Here is a 15056-nt window from a genome sequence, read left to right on the forward strand (position 1 = left end):
TGACAGTCAAGAGGCTCCTTTCAACATTTTAGGGAATTCAAGCATTGCTTACAGAAACCCACACCCTTCCCAGAGCACAGTGGCTTTGACATATATGCCCCAGGCTGCACAACAACTCTCAGTTGGTGTTTTCCAACTGTTCTCTTGTGGAGGACTAAACTTTTCTCTGTACAAAGACTTCAGGAATTTTGCAGGGTGCATCTGTGTATTGCACCCACTAAATAGCTGTTCTCTCGAGATTGTCATGGGCCCTATATAAGTCATCCTTACACCACAGATTGAAAATCTCCGCTCCCCTTCCAACAGACTGAAGCTCATAATTGTAATGAGGTGTTTGCAATGGAGACATTCCTACCACTTCCGTGGGAATCCTCCCAAGGTTTTCCTCTGTTGTCACTCTGGGCTTCTGTAGATTATCCCTGGTAGGGGATGACCAGGAGAAAAAAAAACTAAGCATTGGCTTCATCGATTTAGCAGAGATCAGATGTTCCAGTCTCACTGGAAGAGTAAGGTTTGCCCTGTGCTTCAACCCGGACCTGTCCTCATACAACCAAAGTAAGACAGAAAACTACTCCCATTGCTCCTGCAGTGCTGCTCAGCTACGTCAACACAATCTTTGATGTCAACTGGTGGGGAAGAGACCCCTGAGATGGGCTGTGTTGTATTCCTAGCGATTAGTCACTCTGAGGGAAGTTTTGTGATGCTGATCTCCTGAATGCATTTACTGTTACTACTCCACCACCCACCACCTGCCTTTGAGCCCTGTGGGGCACAGCCAGCAAGGTGGATGAAGGGGAGAGGAGACCCCAGTGTCACTCAAGGAGATGCTGAATGTTTTGCCACTGAGAGGACACCAGTACTTAGCACTGCTGTTCTGTCATGCATTGAGGTCTGTGTCAGCATAGCATAAGGAAGGTGCCAGTTGTGGGGTCAATGTGAAAAGGTATGGGACTGGGAGCAAGCGGAGCAGTCATCTCTGAGCCCTGCTCTCCCACTGACCGTGTTGGGGCATGTCATCTCACTGGATTTGTATTTATTGACTTTTTTCTACATCCTTGGGCTTTTTTTGTCTGTCGGCCCTTCCAGCCATGAGCTGTCTCTAAGTGTATACACATACATGCAATGCTTAGCACAGCTAAGCCCTGATCTCCGCTACAGATTACTGGCATTCAAATAATAAAGGCACAGCTTGTGATTACTTATATGGCGACCCTGGCTCTGAGTTCTCTGCAGTGTTTGAGTGGTCTGCCCTGAGACCAGGACATGACTACAGCTTCTGTCCCAGGGACAAACGTCTTTCTCTCCCTTCTAGACTGATCTAAGGAAAGTTCAAGGGGGCTAGCATACAGCGAGGCTTGGCAGTGAACAAGGAGGAGAAGGACTCCCAGAAAAGCCAAGCATAGGAGAGTCTTCTGATGGCTTCCTCCCTGCCACCAAAATTCCCTGAAAAGCCTTAACCAAAGGCAGCTGAAAGTATCTTTGTCTATCTGGAATACGTTGTCAGAAGAGATGATCTGATTAGGCTTTCAGCCCTGGAGCCACCGAGGTGTGCGGGGACCACGCAGAGCATGCCACTGCTCAAGATGTACTGGGCAGCTCCCACCTACCACCCCCAAGCACTAATTAGCCAATACTCTTGACAGCTTCCGACACACATCGAGGTCTTTGCTCCCCTGCATTATTTGTATCAACAGAAATGAAGCTGACGCAGGAGATGGATGGTCTTTCATCTCCCGGTGACAGCGGAGCAGTGGCAGTAGGGAGTGAGGTTTTTGCATCTGGACTCTGTTTTGGTGAACGGTTAAAAAATCATGGATTCTGGCAAAGGCAGATGGCAGTCAGCAGGGATGAGATCTTCCTGTCTCACATAGATGGAATAATCTAGCTGGGTTTTTAATAACACTGCAGACCAGAGGTGATGAGCACTGACTGCCAGCGAAGACATTAACACAAGAGGGTGTTTCTCTGAGTTATACAGCTTGGGAGAAGACCTACTGTTTAGTTGCAACACATTTATTCTAGCAAATCACATCTGTAACTAGCTTAGTTTCTACTGCACTGAAAAATCCCTTGTAAGTACAGAAATTGTTAAAGACTGCAAAGACCCTAGGACATTGAGGCTGCTTCCTCGGAGAACTGTAGGACCTGGCAGACAGCAAGTCGGAGCTATTTGGTTTGGAAAGAAATCAGACTGAAACAATCTAAATTTAGTGAATGAGGTGTGTATTGTAAAATCAGTAATTCCAGATGTCTGCAAGTGCTCTGTCTTCTTTTTTCTCCCTGGATAAGTCAATTTCTTTGGATCTGCTTTTCACTCAAATCATATTCGAAACCATGACTTAAAATAGTTGGTCATGATTAACGCAGGCTAAAGAATAAACGCCTTCCAAAAGAAGCCCCAGCCTTGGCTTCCTGGAATAATGACAATAAACAGCCTGTTTCAATATGCCACGCTGCTGGAATTGTGATTTAACTCAGTCAAGCAGTTATCTAGCACTCATGAAACGTGAACAACCCGAAGAATTTTAGCCACACACACTGCAAACTCACAGTGGTGACCATGTACATTTGGTAGAAAGCAGAAGACATTGAGGGAATTCCTATATTACAAATACTGAATCAGTTCTTGCTTTATTTCATTACTATATATTTTTAATAAAAGATGACAGACTGCTTAAGGAAGGTAGAGAAAGGACAAAATATAACAAAAATAAAGAGAAACAGAAAAGAAGAACAATCCTATTCATATTCTGCTTCTTCTTAATCTCCTTCACCGAAGCTGATCTCTGTAAATCTGCTGAGATTCCTATCAGGATATATTTGTCTGCTCTTGAGATGTAAGAGGGAGAGCTGATTAACATCAAACGACACAAAGCGAATGGAGGAGAGCTTTGTTCAGGCTGATGTATAATTACTACCCTTTGCAGGCTGCGTTATATCAAGCCTAAAAGGATCGGAGGGATTTCCTTTGGTGAAAGTGATCACTCTGTGTCTGCAATTTTCTTCCTTTTGCTCACTCTCTCTGTGTGAGATCAGGCATCCAAATTGCTAGACAACCACACATAATAGAAAAGAAGCACTATGCTGCTGATTTAATAGGAAAGTCACGTTTTTAATATGCAAAATAAAACTGTGGTCTTATTTAAGAATGAAGTCTATCCCCTCGTCAGACTTGGATTCAATCAAAGCTCAGCTCTAGACTGTCTGTAGTTACTGAAGCAGGCATTTCTAGTGTCAGCCCACCTGAGTTAAGATCTAAGACAGGTCAAGGAACTAATTTCGACTGGACACAGCTCTCAAAGGTAGCTAAAGTTAAGGAATATGAATGTCTCCCAATTGAAGGTGCAAATAAAACAATCTGCTAAGTTCAGAGCATCTTCTGACTTTCCTAAAATTTGGGGTTGGGGCTTTCCGAGAACAAAGACATGGGAAATAAAGAAATTACAAGGATCATTGAAAACTTGGGAAGTGTTCTTCATCCCACAGAGACTAAGAAGCTCAGTGGATTTATTGTATCCAGGAAAAAGTGAAGGCCCACACACACACACTAAGAAGAGATATCTAGTGCTCTTTAATTGATGCTCTTTAATCAAGTGGGAAGGGGGTGTAATCTCAGAGCAGAAGCTAAAGCTGAACATAGGCAGTGTCTATCTTTCACCACGCAAACAATTACATTTTGAATCAAATGACTCAGTGACAGGGATTAATTTTCTTTCCCTTGAAATCTTTAAATCAACTTCATTTTTCTTTGACTTGTAGTTGTTCAAGAGGAATGGCTGCATTAGCTCTAGAGAAGACCTAATAGGTCCCTCCACTGTGTACCTCCAACATTTCCCCTGATGCTGAAATCTTCATTGGAGAGACAGGGGTTTAATTTTTTTTCTGATGAGGATTGTTCTAAAGAAGATCCCTGTAATATAGCCTCATAAAAACTTTTTGCTGTCACTCGCAGAAGGCCACGGGCTTTGGACTGACACACCACAAGGTCTCAGGCCGTCTCTGGGCTTGCCGTGCCCTGAGCTGGGCGTCCCTGTGGTCGCAAGTGTCCCATGGCCAAGGACTCGTGCCCGACCTGCCTGAGCTCAGCGCTGGGGACACCCTGCATGGCCAAGGGCTGCCGCCCCGGGCAGGCACTGCCCAGCAAACACCAGAGCTTTGTGTGCCGGGACTGGGCGCTGGGCAGCTCTGCCGCTGGTGCTGGGGACCGGGGAGAAGGGAGCGGGTGATGGGGAGACGCGGGATGAAGATACCCCTGGGGGGACCCAAGAGTGAGGAGGAAGAAACCCCACCATGGACATCAGCTTCTCCCAGGGAATTGCTCAGGGTAGTGACAACTTGCAGTGACAACCCCACCTTTCTGCTGTAGGAAGAGTTGTTACCTTTGACTTACAACTCAGAGGGATGTTGGAAGGGTGGGCATCTGTATTGGATCTGCGTGGCAAGGTTTTGGTAGCGGGGGGCTACAGGGGTGGCTTCTGTGAGAAGCTGCTAGAAGCTCCAAGATGGACCCGCTGCTGGCCAAGGCCGAGCCCATCAGCGATGGTGGTAGCACCTCTGGGATAATGGATTTGGGCAGGGGGGAACCTGCCAAACAGCAGCCGGAGAGAGGAGTGAGAACACATGACAGCAACAACCCCGCAGACCCCCAGGTCAGTGCAGAAGGAGGGCAGGAGATGCTCCAGGCGCCGGAGCAGAGATTCCCCTGCAGCCCGTGGGGAAGACCACGGTGAGGCAGGCTGTCCCCCTGCAGCCCAGGGAGGTCCACGGGGGAGCAGATCTCCACCTGCAGCCCGGGGAGAGAGGACCCCACGCCGGAGCAGGGGGATGCCCGAAGGAGGCTGGGACCCCGTGGGAAGCCCGCGCTGGAGCAGTCTGTGCCTGAAGGACTGCAGCCTGTGGAAGGGACCCACGCTGGAGCAGTTCGTGAAGAACTCCAGCCTGTGGGAAGGACCCACATTGGAGAAGTTCAAGGAGGACTGTCTCCCGTGGGAGGGACCCCATGCTGGAGCAGGGGATGAGTGATGAGTCCTGCCCCTGAGGAGGAAGGAGCGGCAGAGACAACGTGTGGTGAGCTGACCCCAACCCCCACTCACTGTCCCCCTGCACCGCTGGTGGGGAGGAGGTAGAGAATTTGGGAGTGAAGTTGTGCCGGGGAAGAAGGGAGGGGTGGGAGGAAGGTGTTTTTAAGATTTGGTTTTATTCCTCATTACCCTACTCTGATTTATTGGTAATAAATTAAACTAATTTCCCCAAGTTGAGTCTGGTTTGCCCAAGACAGTAATTGCTGTTTGACCTCGCTGTCCTTATCTTGACCCACAAGCCTTTCATTATATTTTCTCTCCCTTGTCCAGCTGAGGAGGGGAGTGATAGAGCAGCTTTGGTGGGCACCTGGCATCCAGCCACGGTCAACCCACCACAACAGCACTCCAGGGAAAAGGGGTAGATACTAGGAGGTATTTTGCCTAACAGAACAGAGTAAATTGCCCGTATCTATTGTCTTCACATTCGCAGGCATATTCATGAGACAAGGTTCACGCTTGTCCTCCAATGCTCCCGGACCTCACCTAATCCAAGCAATGGTAAAGGAAGGATTGGCACTGTCAGTCTACCCTGCAATGAGTGCAGATGCTTTCAGAGAACAGGCAATGCCTTTGGGGAGCTGGAGATGCTCTGGGCATGGGGCAGGGCAGCTGCCTTTGCAAACGTGCTGTGCAAGCAGATGCTTCAGCCATGAACCTTGCTGTGTTAGAGGATGTGACTAGTCAGTCTTCAGCAGGGTTACCCTGCTGGGTTGCAAGAATAAATTGTCCCAGAGGGTCAGCTTGCCCATCACTGGCTTCTTTCCTCTAAATCCCCTTTTGCTAGAAGAGGCTGGACAAGCCCATTGGAAGGTGTGCTCAGAGCACTCACCAGTGTCTTGTAATCAATCTGCTGTCGGATAAGCTTGTCCTCACTCAGTGAGTACCGGGCCTCCCCAGTGATCGAGTCGATGGGACCCTTTTCCATCTGCTGCTTGATGGCACAGAAAAGGGAGAACAGAGGCTCGCCAGCACACTCCTGCAGGGGTGAGAGACAACCATGAGGTGAAACAGGAGAAGCAGAGGTGAGAACCCAAACTACATAACGTCTCAATGACTGCCGCAGCTTGCCATCCCCAACCATTCAAGACAAATGCATCAGTGGGAATCAGTCTGTTCCATACAGCCCAGGAATAGTGGTTACTTTCCACTTCCACAGAGTGCAACCAGCCCTCTCGAGTGTCCTGTCACAGGACAAAGGTGTCAGCGCTCCCTGGCAACATTGGGGTTAGCAGAGCCTTGTAGGAGCTGTTCAATTGATTGTCACCAGGCCAGAGCTTCGTGCCGGAGCAGGTGGTGGGATGGGTCCCAGAGGACCTGGAGACAGGTCTGAAAGGGAGATGGACACTGGTGCCCAGTCCTGGGTGTCTGGGCAGACTCCACAGTCTCCCCGCGCACTCTTACGCTGGAGACAAATAGGGATGCTCAGACAGAAGCTGCTCCATGACCCAGGGCAGATGTACCCCTGGATCTGTACGGTTGCATCGGTGATGTCAGATGTGTGGGGCCCAGCACAGGACAGCAACAAGCAGCCCACAGGCAGGGCCAGCAAAGCACACCTCTCCCTAATTTCTCCTTCCCATCATTCGCACTCACTGCACTCCTCTTCCCACACTTTTCCTAGCCTCTCCTCCCTTGCTGCCCTCCCTCATGCACCCCTCCTCATGCGTTCTTCTATTGCCTCCCTTCCCCTTCATCTCTCCATCCTTCCTCCCCTCCTCCCCACCTTGCCCTCTCCTCTTGCAGTGTGTCCCAACTCAACGAGCGAGGTCATTTTCCTCTAGTGTAAATCCCAGCAAAAACAAGTTAATAATCTGAAGCAAAGTGGCCCCTTTCTCAGTTCCTACACCTGTCTCCCACTTAATTAGCTTATCTGCCAGCAGCATATTGCTTCTGTGTGCCTGTCTCTTGCCCTTATCAGGCCTCTGTTCAGGCTAAGGCAAGAAGACAAGCAGCTGAGTGGGGTGAAAAAAGCCTATTATAAAAGCAGCTCTTTAGAGAGTCACCTCCTTATATCCTTTCCTTTCAGCTGAAAGCAGGAATCTGATACTGAAGTCACTGAAATTACCTTCCAGAGACCTACAAAACTTTCCCATGTGTTCATCCTTGGACTGGTTGTGCCTGAGAAAGGCTCAGGGGAATGGGATTGATTTGTAAAGCCTTGAATTCCCAGGCAGAGGGTGGCTATTCTGTCCAAACAGAGCTGTAAGGTGTAAGGATACCTAGCAATTGCATTGGGAGCAGAAAAGAGGTGCAGAGCCCAGCTCCTTCCAAAAATGCTGGTGCCACAGCAATTAGCATGCTTGAAGCTCAGTGTGGGTCCCCAAGAGGAAGCTGCCACCACCCAGCAGTCAGCGGTAGGTCTCAAAGGCTGAAAGTCTTCTTTTTTTTACTACACACCACCTCAAGGAGACTCTCCAGGAGGACCGAGAGGGCTCAGGGGGTGTCTCAAGTCTTTTCACTCTTTTGCTGATGAGTGTCCTGCAAAGTCGATGCTACTTCCCACTGGGATACAAAGCAGCAACAGCCTCAGCCCGTGTTGGGTTCTGGATGCAGCAATTGGATTTACATGGTGTATTGAATCCATCCCTCTGTACTCAGAGGGTACATGGCCGTGCCCAGGGCAGGCTTGAGATAGCCTAACGGCAAGAAGAGCTTGGGCTCAGGCCTAAATTAAACTAAGCAGGGATTCGGTTGCGGTGTGCGTAAAGCAGATAAGTATGATGGAGGCACAGGGTATGATGGAGGCACTGAACTGGGGTGGGAGGAGATCTCCAGCCACTATGGACTGAATATATGGGTCACCACATGATGGAGATCTGAGTCTGCTAGTAAAAGGAGAGCATTTTCAATATAGGTCTCCATCAGGCTCTGAAATCCTTCACGTTTCAGCACTGACCCTTAGATCCCACCTCTGTACAGGAGTAAGACCAACAGGCTGCCTCTCTAACGAAGTGTCCCTCTTTGTTCTCCCTGGATCAGAAAACAGCCCCTCTCCCATTAGGCAGTGAGCTCCCTCCAGAGAAAAAAGCCTTTTCCTTTATATCTAGGAAGTTTTTCCCCCAACTAAACCTCACCAAGAAGAAATGTATTAAAGCAGCTGTTCATCCAGGCATGCTGCTCCTCTTACCTTGAGGAACTTGTACAGAAGAAAGGTGAACCAGTTGGTGAGCATTTTCTCAGCCACAGACTCTGTCCTAAAATCAGCCAGGGAGAAAAAACAAATTGGAAATGAGTTAGTCATGCTGTTAATATTAAAGGGATAGTCAAAAGATTCGCTTTGTTCATCTTACTGCCCAGATCTCTGAGCCCCATGGAAAGTCTGGCATGACACCATCAGGATTAAGCACATCCTAGGTTCTCTGTTTCAGCTTTGGATTTAGGAAACCTGCAGGCAGGCATATCCTTACTGCCCTGTTGATTCCTCTGTGACTAGGGATGTCTCTGTATGTCTGTTTCGCAGTTTCTCCATCAATGAAAGGGAGATGACAACATTTGAGGGAACCTTCTCAGAGGAGTTCAGGGACGATAAATCCATCAAATATGAGGAGCTCAGAGTTAGGCCATATGACAAGTAGGCTGTATAAATACTTAAGACAGACAGATCTGAATCACCAGAGAATAGTTATCTGGCACTGACTATCTCCCTGGCATTTGGGAGTGATTATACTCCTCAATATGTCAATGTAGCACATTCACAGAGCTCATCCTTTTGCCCTTGAACACTCTGTTCTCAAACAAACAAAAACCCATCTTGAGTCCTCAGGGTGAACGTTTCCTACAGAAGAACCGACTCAGAGCTGTAAATGTGGTGTGGACACCAGGAGCACAGGATAAACCTGTGTATGTGCACTGGTATCGCTCAAGAAGAAAGCAAGAGGCCCTGCCTGGATGAATTAAATGGGTCTTCCTTGTCCTGGCTATCACCAAAGCCACCCAGGGGTTCTTGCTTAGGACAGCAGCTTGCCTTTTAGATTCCCTAGTCGTTCAGCATAAAGCTGATCTTGCTTCCTCTGGAGCATGAGACTTGCAAGGGGAAGGGTTTGCATCACTGGAGCTATATATGTGGAACCAGTCAACAATCTTGCCTGAAAGCAGTGCCCTGTTACACCAACACAGAGCAAGTGACGGTCCCTTCCCTAGCTAAATGCAGTTGATCTTTATCCTGGTTTCCATAGGGATTTCTCTGTTCTTGTGGGCAAATCTCACTTAGATGGTGGGGATGGCGGGGGGAGGAATGATAATAGAGGTGTTTTCTGTTGCTCCTCTTTTCTTGCCTGCAACCAGAGAAAGAGGTGATATGGTCCCAGTTTGCTACCAGATTAATGCTGTGTTTCCTTCATCTACAGTGATCATTGCTGTGTCTCTGCCTAGAGACTGCCTCTGTCCAAACCAGCCTGTTTGCTTTGTATTCCCCTTGGTCAAAGTCACCTAGCTGCCGTCCTCCGTTGGTCCTGGTATGATATTCAATTCCAGCAATCCCCATGCTTATCATGGTCCGAGCTCCTCGCAGGGAACATCACCCAGAGGAGTGCTCTTTCTGACACTCCCTAGTGTGACACCTGGGACCCATCACACGGTGCGAACTTATCTCATGAGAAAAAGGACTGAAATCCTGCTGTGTTGTTGCTCTCTGCCCTGACAACTTTGATCTCTTTGAGCCTGTAGATGTCTTGCAGGATGAATATTGGACACAGGTGAGGTGGGAAAATCATTCCAGCCAGCTCCTTCCTCCTGTCAAATATCCCCAAAACCCAACACCGCAGAAGGGTGTTGGAAGATCCCCTTCCATCCACAGAGTCACAGGGAGGGAGGGGAAGCATCAAGTTGAATCCGGCTGCTCCAAATAATTGTCTGGGGATGTCACACCAACACCTGAATCCCAAGGCACTGAGCTATTCACATGTTCATCAGTAGACTCTGTTCTGGTGCTGCTCAGTACAGGACCTCCATCTCGGAGCACAAACCACACCTCTGACTTCTCCTTGTGTTTTCAGAGCTTGGAACAGTGGAGATGCTTTTTTTGTTTGCTGGCTCTCCTTCCAAAGGCCACACTTCATTCCCAGCAAAGATGACTAAAGTTGAAAAAGAGCTGGAGGAAGGAGAAAGAGGAAAGATGGGATGCTCGGAACAAGACAGGAATGAACAACCAGGGAAGATAAAGAGATGGAGAAAGTGGAAGAAAAGGAGAAAATGAAGGGAGGACACAGTTGGAAGGAGGCAGTGCCATCCAGCATCAGAGGAGAAGCACTGAGTGGAAGCCTGGGGACAGCTGGAGGGAGGTCACCAGCCAGGCTGTAGGCCTTGAATTACATCAGGGAGTCAACTGACACCAAAGCAAAGTCCAGTCTCTACCACTGGCAATGCTGCCCTGAATGCCAGGAAGTGCCTTCTGCTCCCTTTTTTGCTGGTTCTCCATGGTGGGCTGTGTGCCAGATGAAAAGCCTCCCAGCAGGCACCACAGATCTCTTCCCTGCCCAAGCCGTCCATCGTAATCATCTGAGGGCTCCTCAAAGTTGGCTCTGACAAGTGGCAAAGGCCGTTCATCTCCAGAAGACTCCTCCTGATTTTACTTAGGGTCCTTGAATCAGAAGGGTTGGTTCAGACTGTGAAAAGGAGATGAATGTGATCCTAAAAGCAGAAGAGGCAACATTTCCCAGACAGAGAAAGCACATTAATTACAGAGCAGTAGATTTTTATTTGAAGGTTTCCACAGAACTGTGGAGTTTAGCCCTTAGACCTGGCCAAGAAGCACCAATCCAAACTCGTGCCCTCTATGAAACCAGTTTTGTTATCCTGCTCAGCTCTTCCACTGGCTTCAACAAGCTCCCAGCACCACCACTCAGGGAGAGACAGGGATCCCACAATGCAGCTGAAGAAGACTCTCCATGTGGCCATAGTTAACTCATGAACAAGAAACAAAGCAGGGCAGTCTGCGTCCCAGGCAGGAGACAGCAGCAGCTGACTTATTCACCAGGGATATAACAGCCTGTTGTATGTGATATAGGTCCTAGACCATGCAATTGAAGTTTTCAGGTTAAAAGGAAACATAAGCATAAATGAACATCTTAAGCACAGAAAGATTCCAAAATAAGGCTTAGGAAGCATGGGCTTTTGCTGCCCTTATGAAGTTTTCTGGAAGAGCCACGTTAAAATCCAGAGGTATTCTGTAACTTTTAATCATTGACTACTTTTTGGTTAGGGAGGAGGTGGAGCAAGATCTACAGACAGACTTGCTGAAAGGGAAGGAAACGCAGAGAGGATGCTGGGAGGAAGAGGATGAGTTCTCTAAGAGAAGGCATGCTGTGTCAGGAAGTCTTAAATGACCAGGAAACCAGAAAGGGAGAGCGATTCAGTCTTCATTCAGCCCTGCTTGTCTTATTCACCCCTCTCTGCAAACAGCTTCATGCCAGCCCTATGGGGTTATGTGAACTGTGGCTGTCTACCGTCCTGATTTCACACCCTGCTGCACAAACAAAAATCAAGCAAATTTGCCCATTTCCTCCAAATATGACTAGCATGCTTATGTTAGACAGTGGGACACAAGCTGCCCAGCCCAGCTCACTGCAGCTCCAGGCATCCTTACCTCCGGAGCAGCAGCTTGGGGTGGTTCTTGCTCTCCAGATTTTTGTCTATGAGGTCAGCCAAGAGCTGTTTGAGGACATCAGTAGCGTACTCCAGCTTGCTCTGCAGCACGGTCATGATCAGCGAGGCCACATTACCACGGTCCCGCATGGAGAAGCTGCGCTGGGACTCCAGCGTGCGGATGAAGGACAGCAGGAAAACCTTGTTATTGATGAGCTGGGCAAAGAGCTTCAGGCCTTTCTCCACGCGTTCTTGCCTATAGCCAGGGACCTGCACAAGAAGAAAGGGACTTTATACCTTTTCCTCACTACCCACTGTCAGACCTCCCCAAACGGGTCACACACCCTTTGCTACCTCTCTGCCCTCAACCCTCCAGCTCCTCCAACTCTACACTTTGACATCAAACAGAAGTCAGTTCTGAGGCAGGGAAAAAGGAAAAGCTGCTTCAAACAGCAGAGACAATTAAAAAAAAAAAAAATCTTGCATCTAGCAGGCAGGTGAGTCGTTCCTTCTGCATCACAGCATAGTCCTGTAGAAAGGAAGAGAGTCCATACGTCATCTAATGATTTGCCACCTCCTAGGCACAGCCAGATGACTTTCCAATCCTGCGTTTCCCTCTCTGAACAGTACACCAAAAAGAGATTGCTAGTGCCTAGACGTGGTACCATACCATGTTATATTTTTATTGTAGTCAGACTGAAGTCTCACTCTATCTTCACCTAAAACCTTTTTGATCCCTGCAAGAAACCTGCTTACAGAGATTTGGCGTTCAGTGTTAAGAAGCTAGGAGAGGCAGCAAGGAATTGAATGGGGAAGAGAGCCTGGGGTCAGGTTTTGAGGAGATGAAGAGATGCAGTGAAGCAGTGGCTGAGATGGTGATCAATGCAGCTGGGCCTTGGTTTGAAGAACTAGGTAGACAAAGGTGTGACAGGACACCCTGAGTTGGGACCTGTCTTGGAGGTCCCACTGCAGTAGGACCCTTTGGCTTGGGAGGCGAAATGATTTGGAGATAGAATGGCTGATAAGTCTCTAATATAATATATTTCTCAGTTGTAAGAGGCTGCTGAACTTGTTTTTATTATAGAACAATATATATAGAACAACACTGGACCCTGAACTCCGCAGTCTACAGTGGGCTTTACCCTTTCCAGTCCTTCTGGCTCTAGATGAGAATGGAGCCTAAATAGAGAACTCCAAACTCATTCTTCCATGTTGCCGAAGCTGTTCCAGCCCTTGAAAAAGCTTCCCTGGAAGCTGGAGGGTCTCAACACAGAGAAACACATGTCACTGAGGCATGTATGTATTAATAACCCACCAGATTTGTCACTTTAATCCAAAACAAGTAGGTATGCTTTGATGACCAAGTAATGCAAGGCCTCTTAAAGAGTCATTACTTTTTCATTCTGGAAATTAGAGCTCTTAACTCTTTTTGCATACCGCAAATAAATTACTTAGTAAATAGCTTGAGACAACCAACCAACCAACCACTACCACCCACCCCACCAATAATTATTTTTAACCCACTTGCTTGAACATTTAATATTGTCTATCCCCGGGTTATTATGGAGAATTAAAAAAAATAGCAAGAAAAGGATTTTGTACTGCATCTGGAAGCAGTTAATTAGCAAATGAACTGGAAATAAGTAAGACCTGCTCACTGCAGGATCTATGCTGGGGTTTTTTGCAATAAATAGCAACTCCTTCTAGGTGCTACAGAGAAGGGAGCAGACGGAGGTGCCTTCCCTCATATGTTAGTAGCCAGAGAAGATGACACTGAAAGAGCTGTTGAAGCTTTACAGAGGATTAAGGAAAAAAAGAAAAGATGAATGAAATGAAAGGAAGACAAGATCAAAGGTGGCAGATTGAAACATCAGCTCTGTGTCTCTCTGTATATATCTACGTATGGGAGCATCCATGCTAAAACCTCTATAGGGGTCAGATGCTATTCTGTGGTCAGCTGGCTGAGGTTAATGAATATAGGGATTGAAATTGGCTGTGGGTATAATGAAAGTGTTTGTGTGTGTGTATACATATGCGAGAGAGAGATACATCACCCCTCCTCTCTTGTGCTCATTTGCTGAGGCTGCTGAGCTACTCTTCCTGAAGGAAAGCAGCTCGAGGCCACTCTACCTGCACCCCAAAGGCAAATATATACAGTAGTCAATGTGTAACTCAGCCTCCTACCCAATCCCACAAGTCCTCCTTGCTGGTAGACCAGGTTTTTAATGGTTCTCTCCATATAGTTTGATGAATTTTGGTTCTCCTGAAGGAAAGGAGCAAAGATGAGCAGACACCTCCGATTACACAGCCAGCCAAGCATGGTGTTGCCTGCGCCAGCTCCTGCTCCTCCTTTCTGCCAACTAACCCCAGTCTTGGCCTCCAGCAATCTCACCAGCCCATGCCAGAGCCTCTCTGAAGCTCAGAGCTTGCCAAAGACTTTGCAGAGAGCTCAGCCAACGACCTCCCTGGCCTTGGCCATGGTGTATCCCCTGCTTCTCTGGCCCAGGTAACCCTAGAGCAAAGGCTGTTCATCTGCCAAAGCCTGAAGCAGTTTTGCAGCATGGGCAGACCTCACCTGGGGTCTCCTCAAACTCCTTGTCTCCAGTGAGGTAATACAGGTTGTGTGTAGACCCCAACAGTGCTGGGCAACGCCTGGCTGTCCTCCCCCTGCTGTGGTCAAGAGAGTTGGGGTGGAGGAGGCAGATGCGGGCAGAGTATGGGCAGACCGATGCTGTGGTTTTCTGACCTCGCTGCAAACCACAGAGCACGGCAAAGGTGAACCTCCTTCAGTGACTGCAGGTTATTTCTATAGGTGTTGCCACAAAATAAGGCCTCTAGGTAGTGTGGGTGTCATGCAAAGCTGGAGTGACACAGGCAAGTATGCTGCTCTGCCATGCAACTGTTTTTCCTGGCGCCTGCAGAGCAGTAACTAATAAATCCAGTCTAAAAAACAAACTCCAGCAGGATGAAGACCAAGGAGAAGATTAATAGAGTAGACCTAATGCACACAGATCTATGAGACTTTTACAAATAGATGAGTGATCAAACAGAATTTAACATCTAAGATAGAGGCAATCATTTTTCCTTTTCAACCTGGATTTTTAATGAGGTGCTCTTTCGTCCCTGGTAGGACACAGCATTGTAAGCCATCACGTCCCCAACACTGACACAACATCTCTTGCATTTGGGACAGAACAGGGAGGCATAAGAGGATCCAGAAGCAGGAGATATTGGTTTCTTACCTCCAGATCCCTCAGGACTGGATGATCTTCAATGCCAGGGAAAAGCACCCTCATGGTGTAGGTTCGGTAATCGAGGAAAGGGATCCCGGCTCCATCCAAATCGCTTGTCAGCTCGTGAATATCTGTCTGTAGCTCTGCAAAAGCTGACACA

At 48.0% G+C, this 15056-nt stretch overlaps 1 protein-coding gene across 2 annotated transcripts in view; it reads right to left on the minus strand.

Annotated features, from left to right (window-relative positions):
• PLXNA4 (plexin A4) overlaps positions 1 to 15056 on the minus strand; it is a 461691-nt gene that overhangs the window by 38891 nt on the left and 407744 nt on the right. For both annotated transcript variants that reach the window (XM_052790137.1, XM_052790138.1), the window contains exons 21-24: positions 14906 to 15048; positions 11665 to 11933; positions 8209 to 8275; positions 5911 to 6057 (exon numbers count right to left, since the gene is read on the minus strand). In XM_052790137.1, coding sequence (XP_052646097.1) covers positions 5911 to 6057; positions 8209 to 8275; positions 11665 to 11933; positions 14906 to 15048 — 626 coding nt within the window. The remainder of the gene's footprint in view (positions 1 to 5910; positions 6058 to 8208; positions 8276 to 11664; positions 11934 to 14905; positions 15049 to 15056) is intronic.

The sequence above is a fragment of the Harpia harpyja genome, chromosome 6 (assembly GCF_026419915.1).
Source record: "Harpia harpyja isolate bHarHar1 chromosome 6, bHarHar1 primary haplotype, whole genome shotgun sequence".
In the NCBI taxonomy this organism is placed as follows: Eukaryota; Metazoa; Chordata; class Aves; order Accipitriformes; family Accipitridae; genus Harpia; species Harpia harpyja.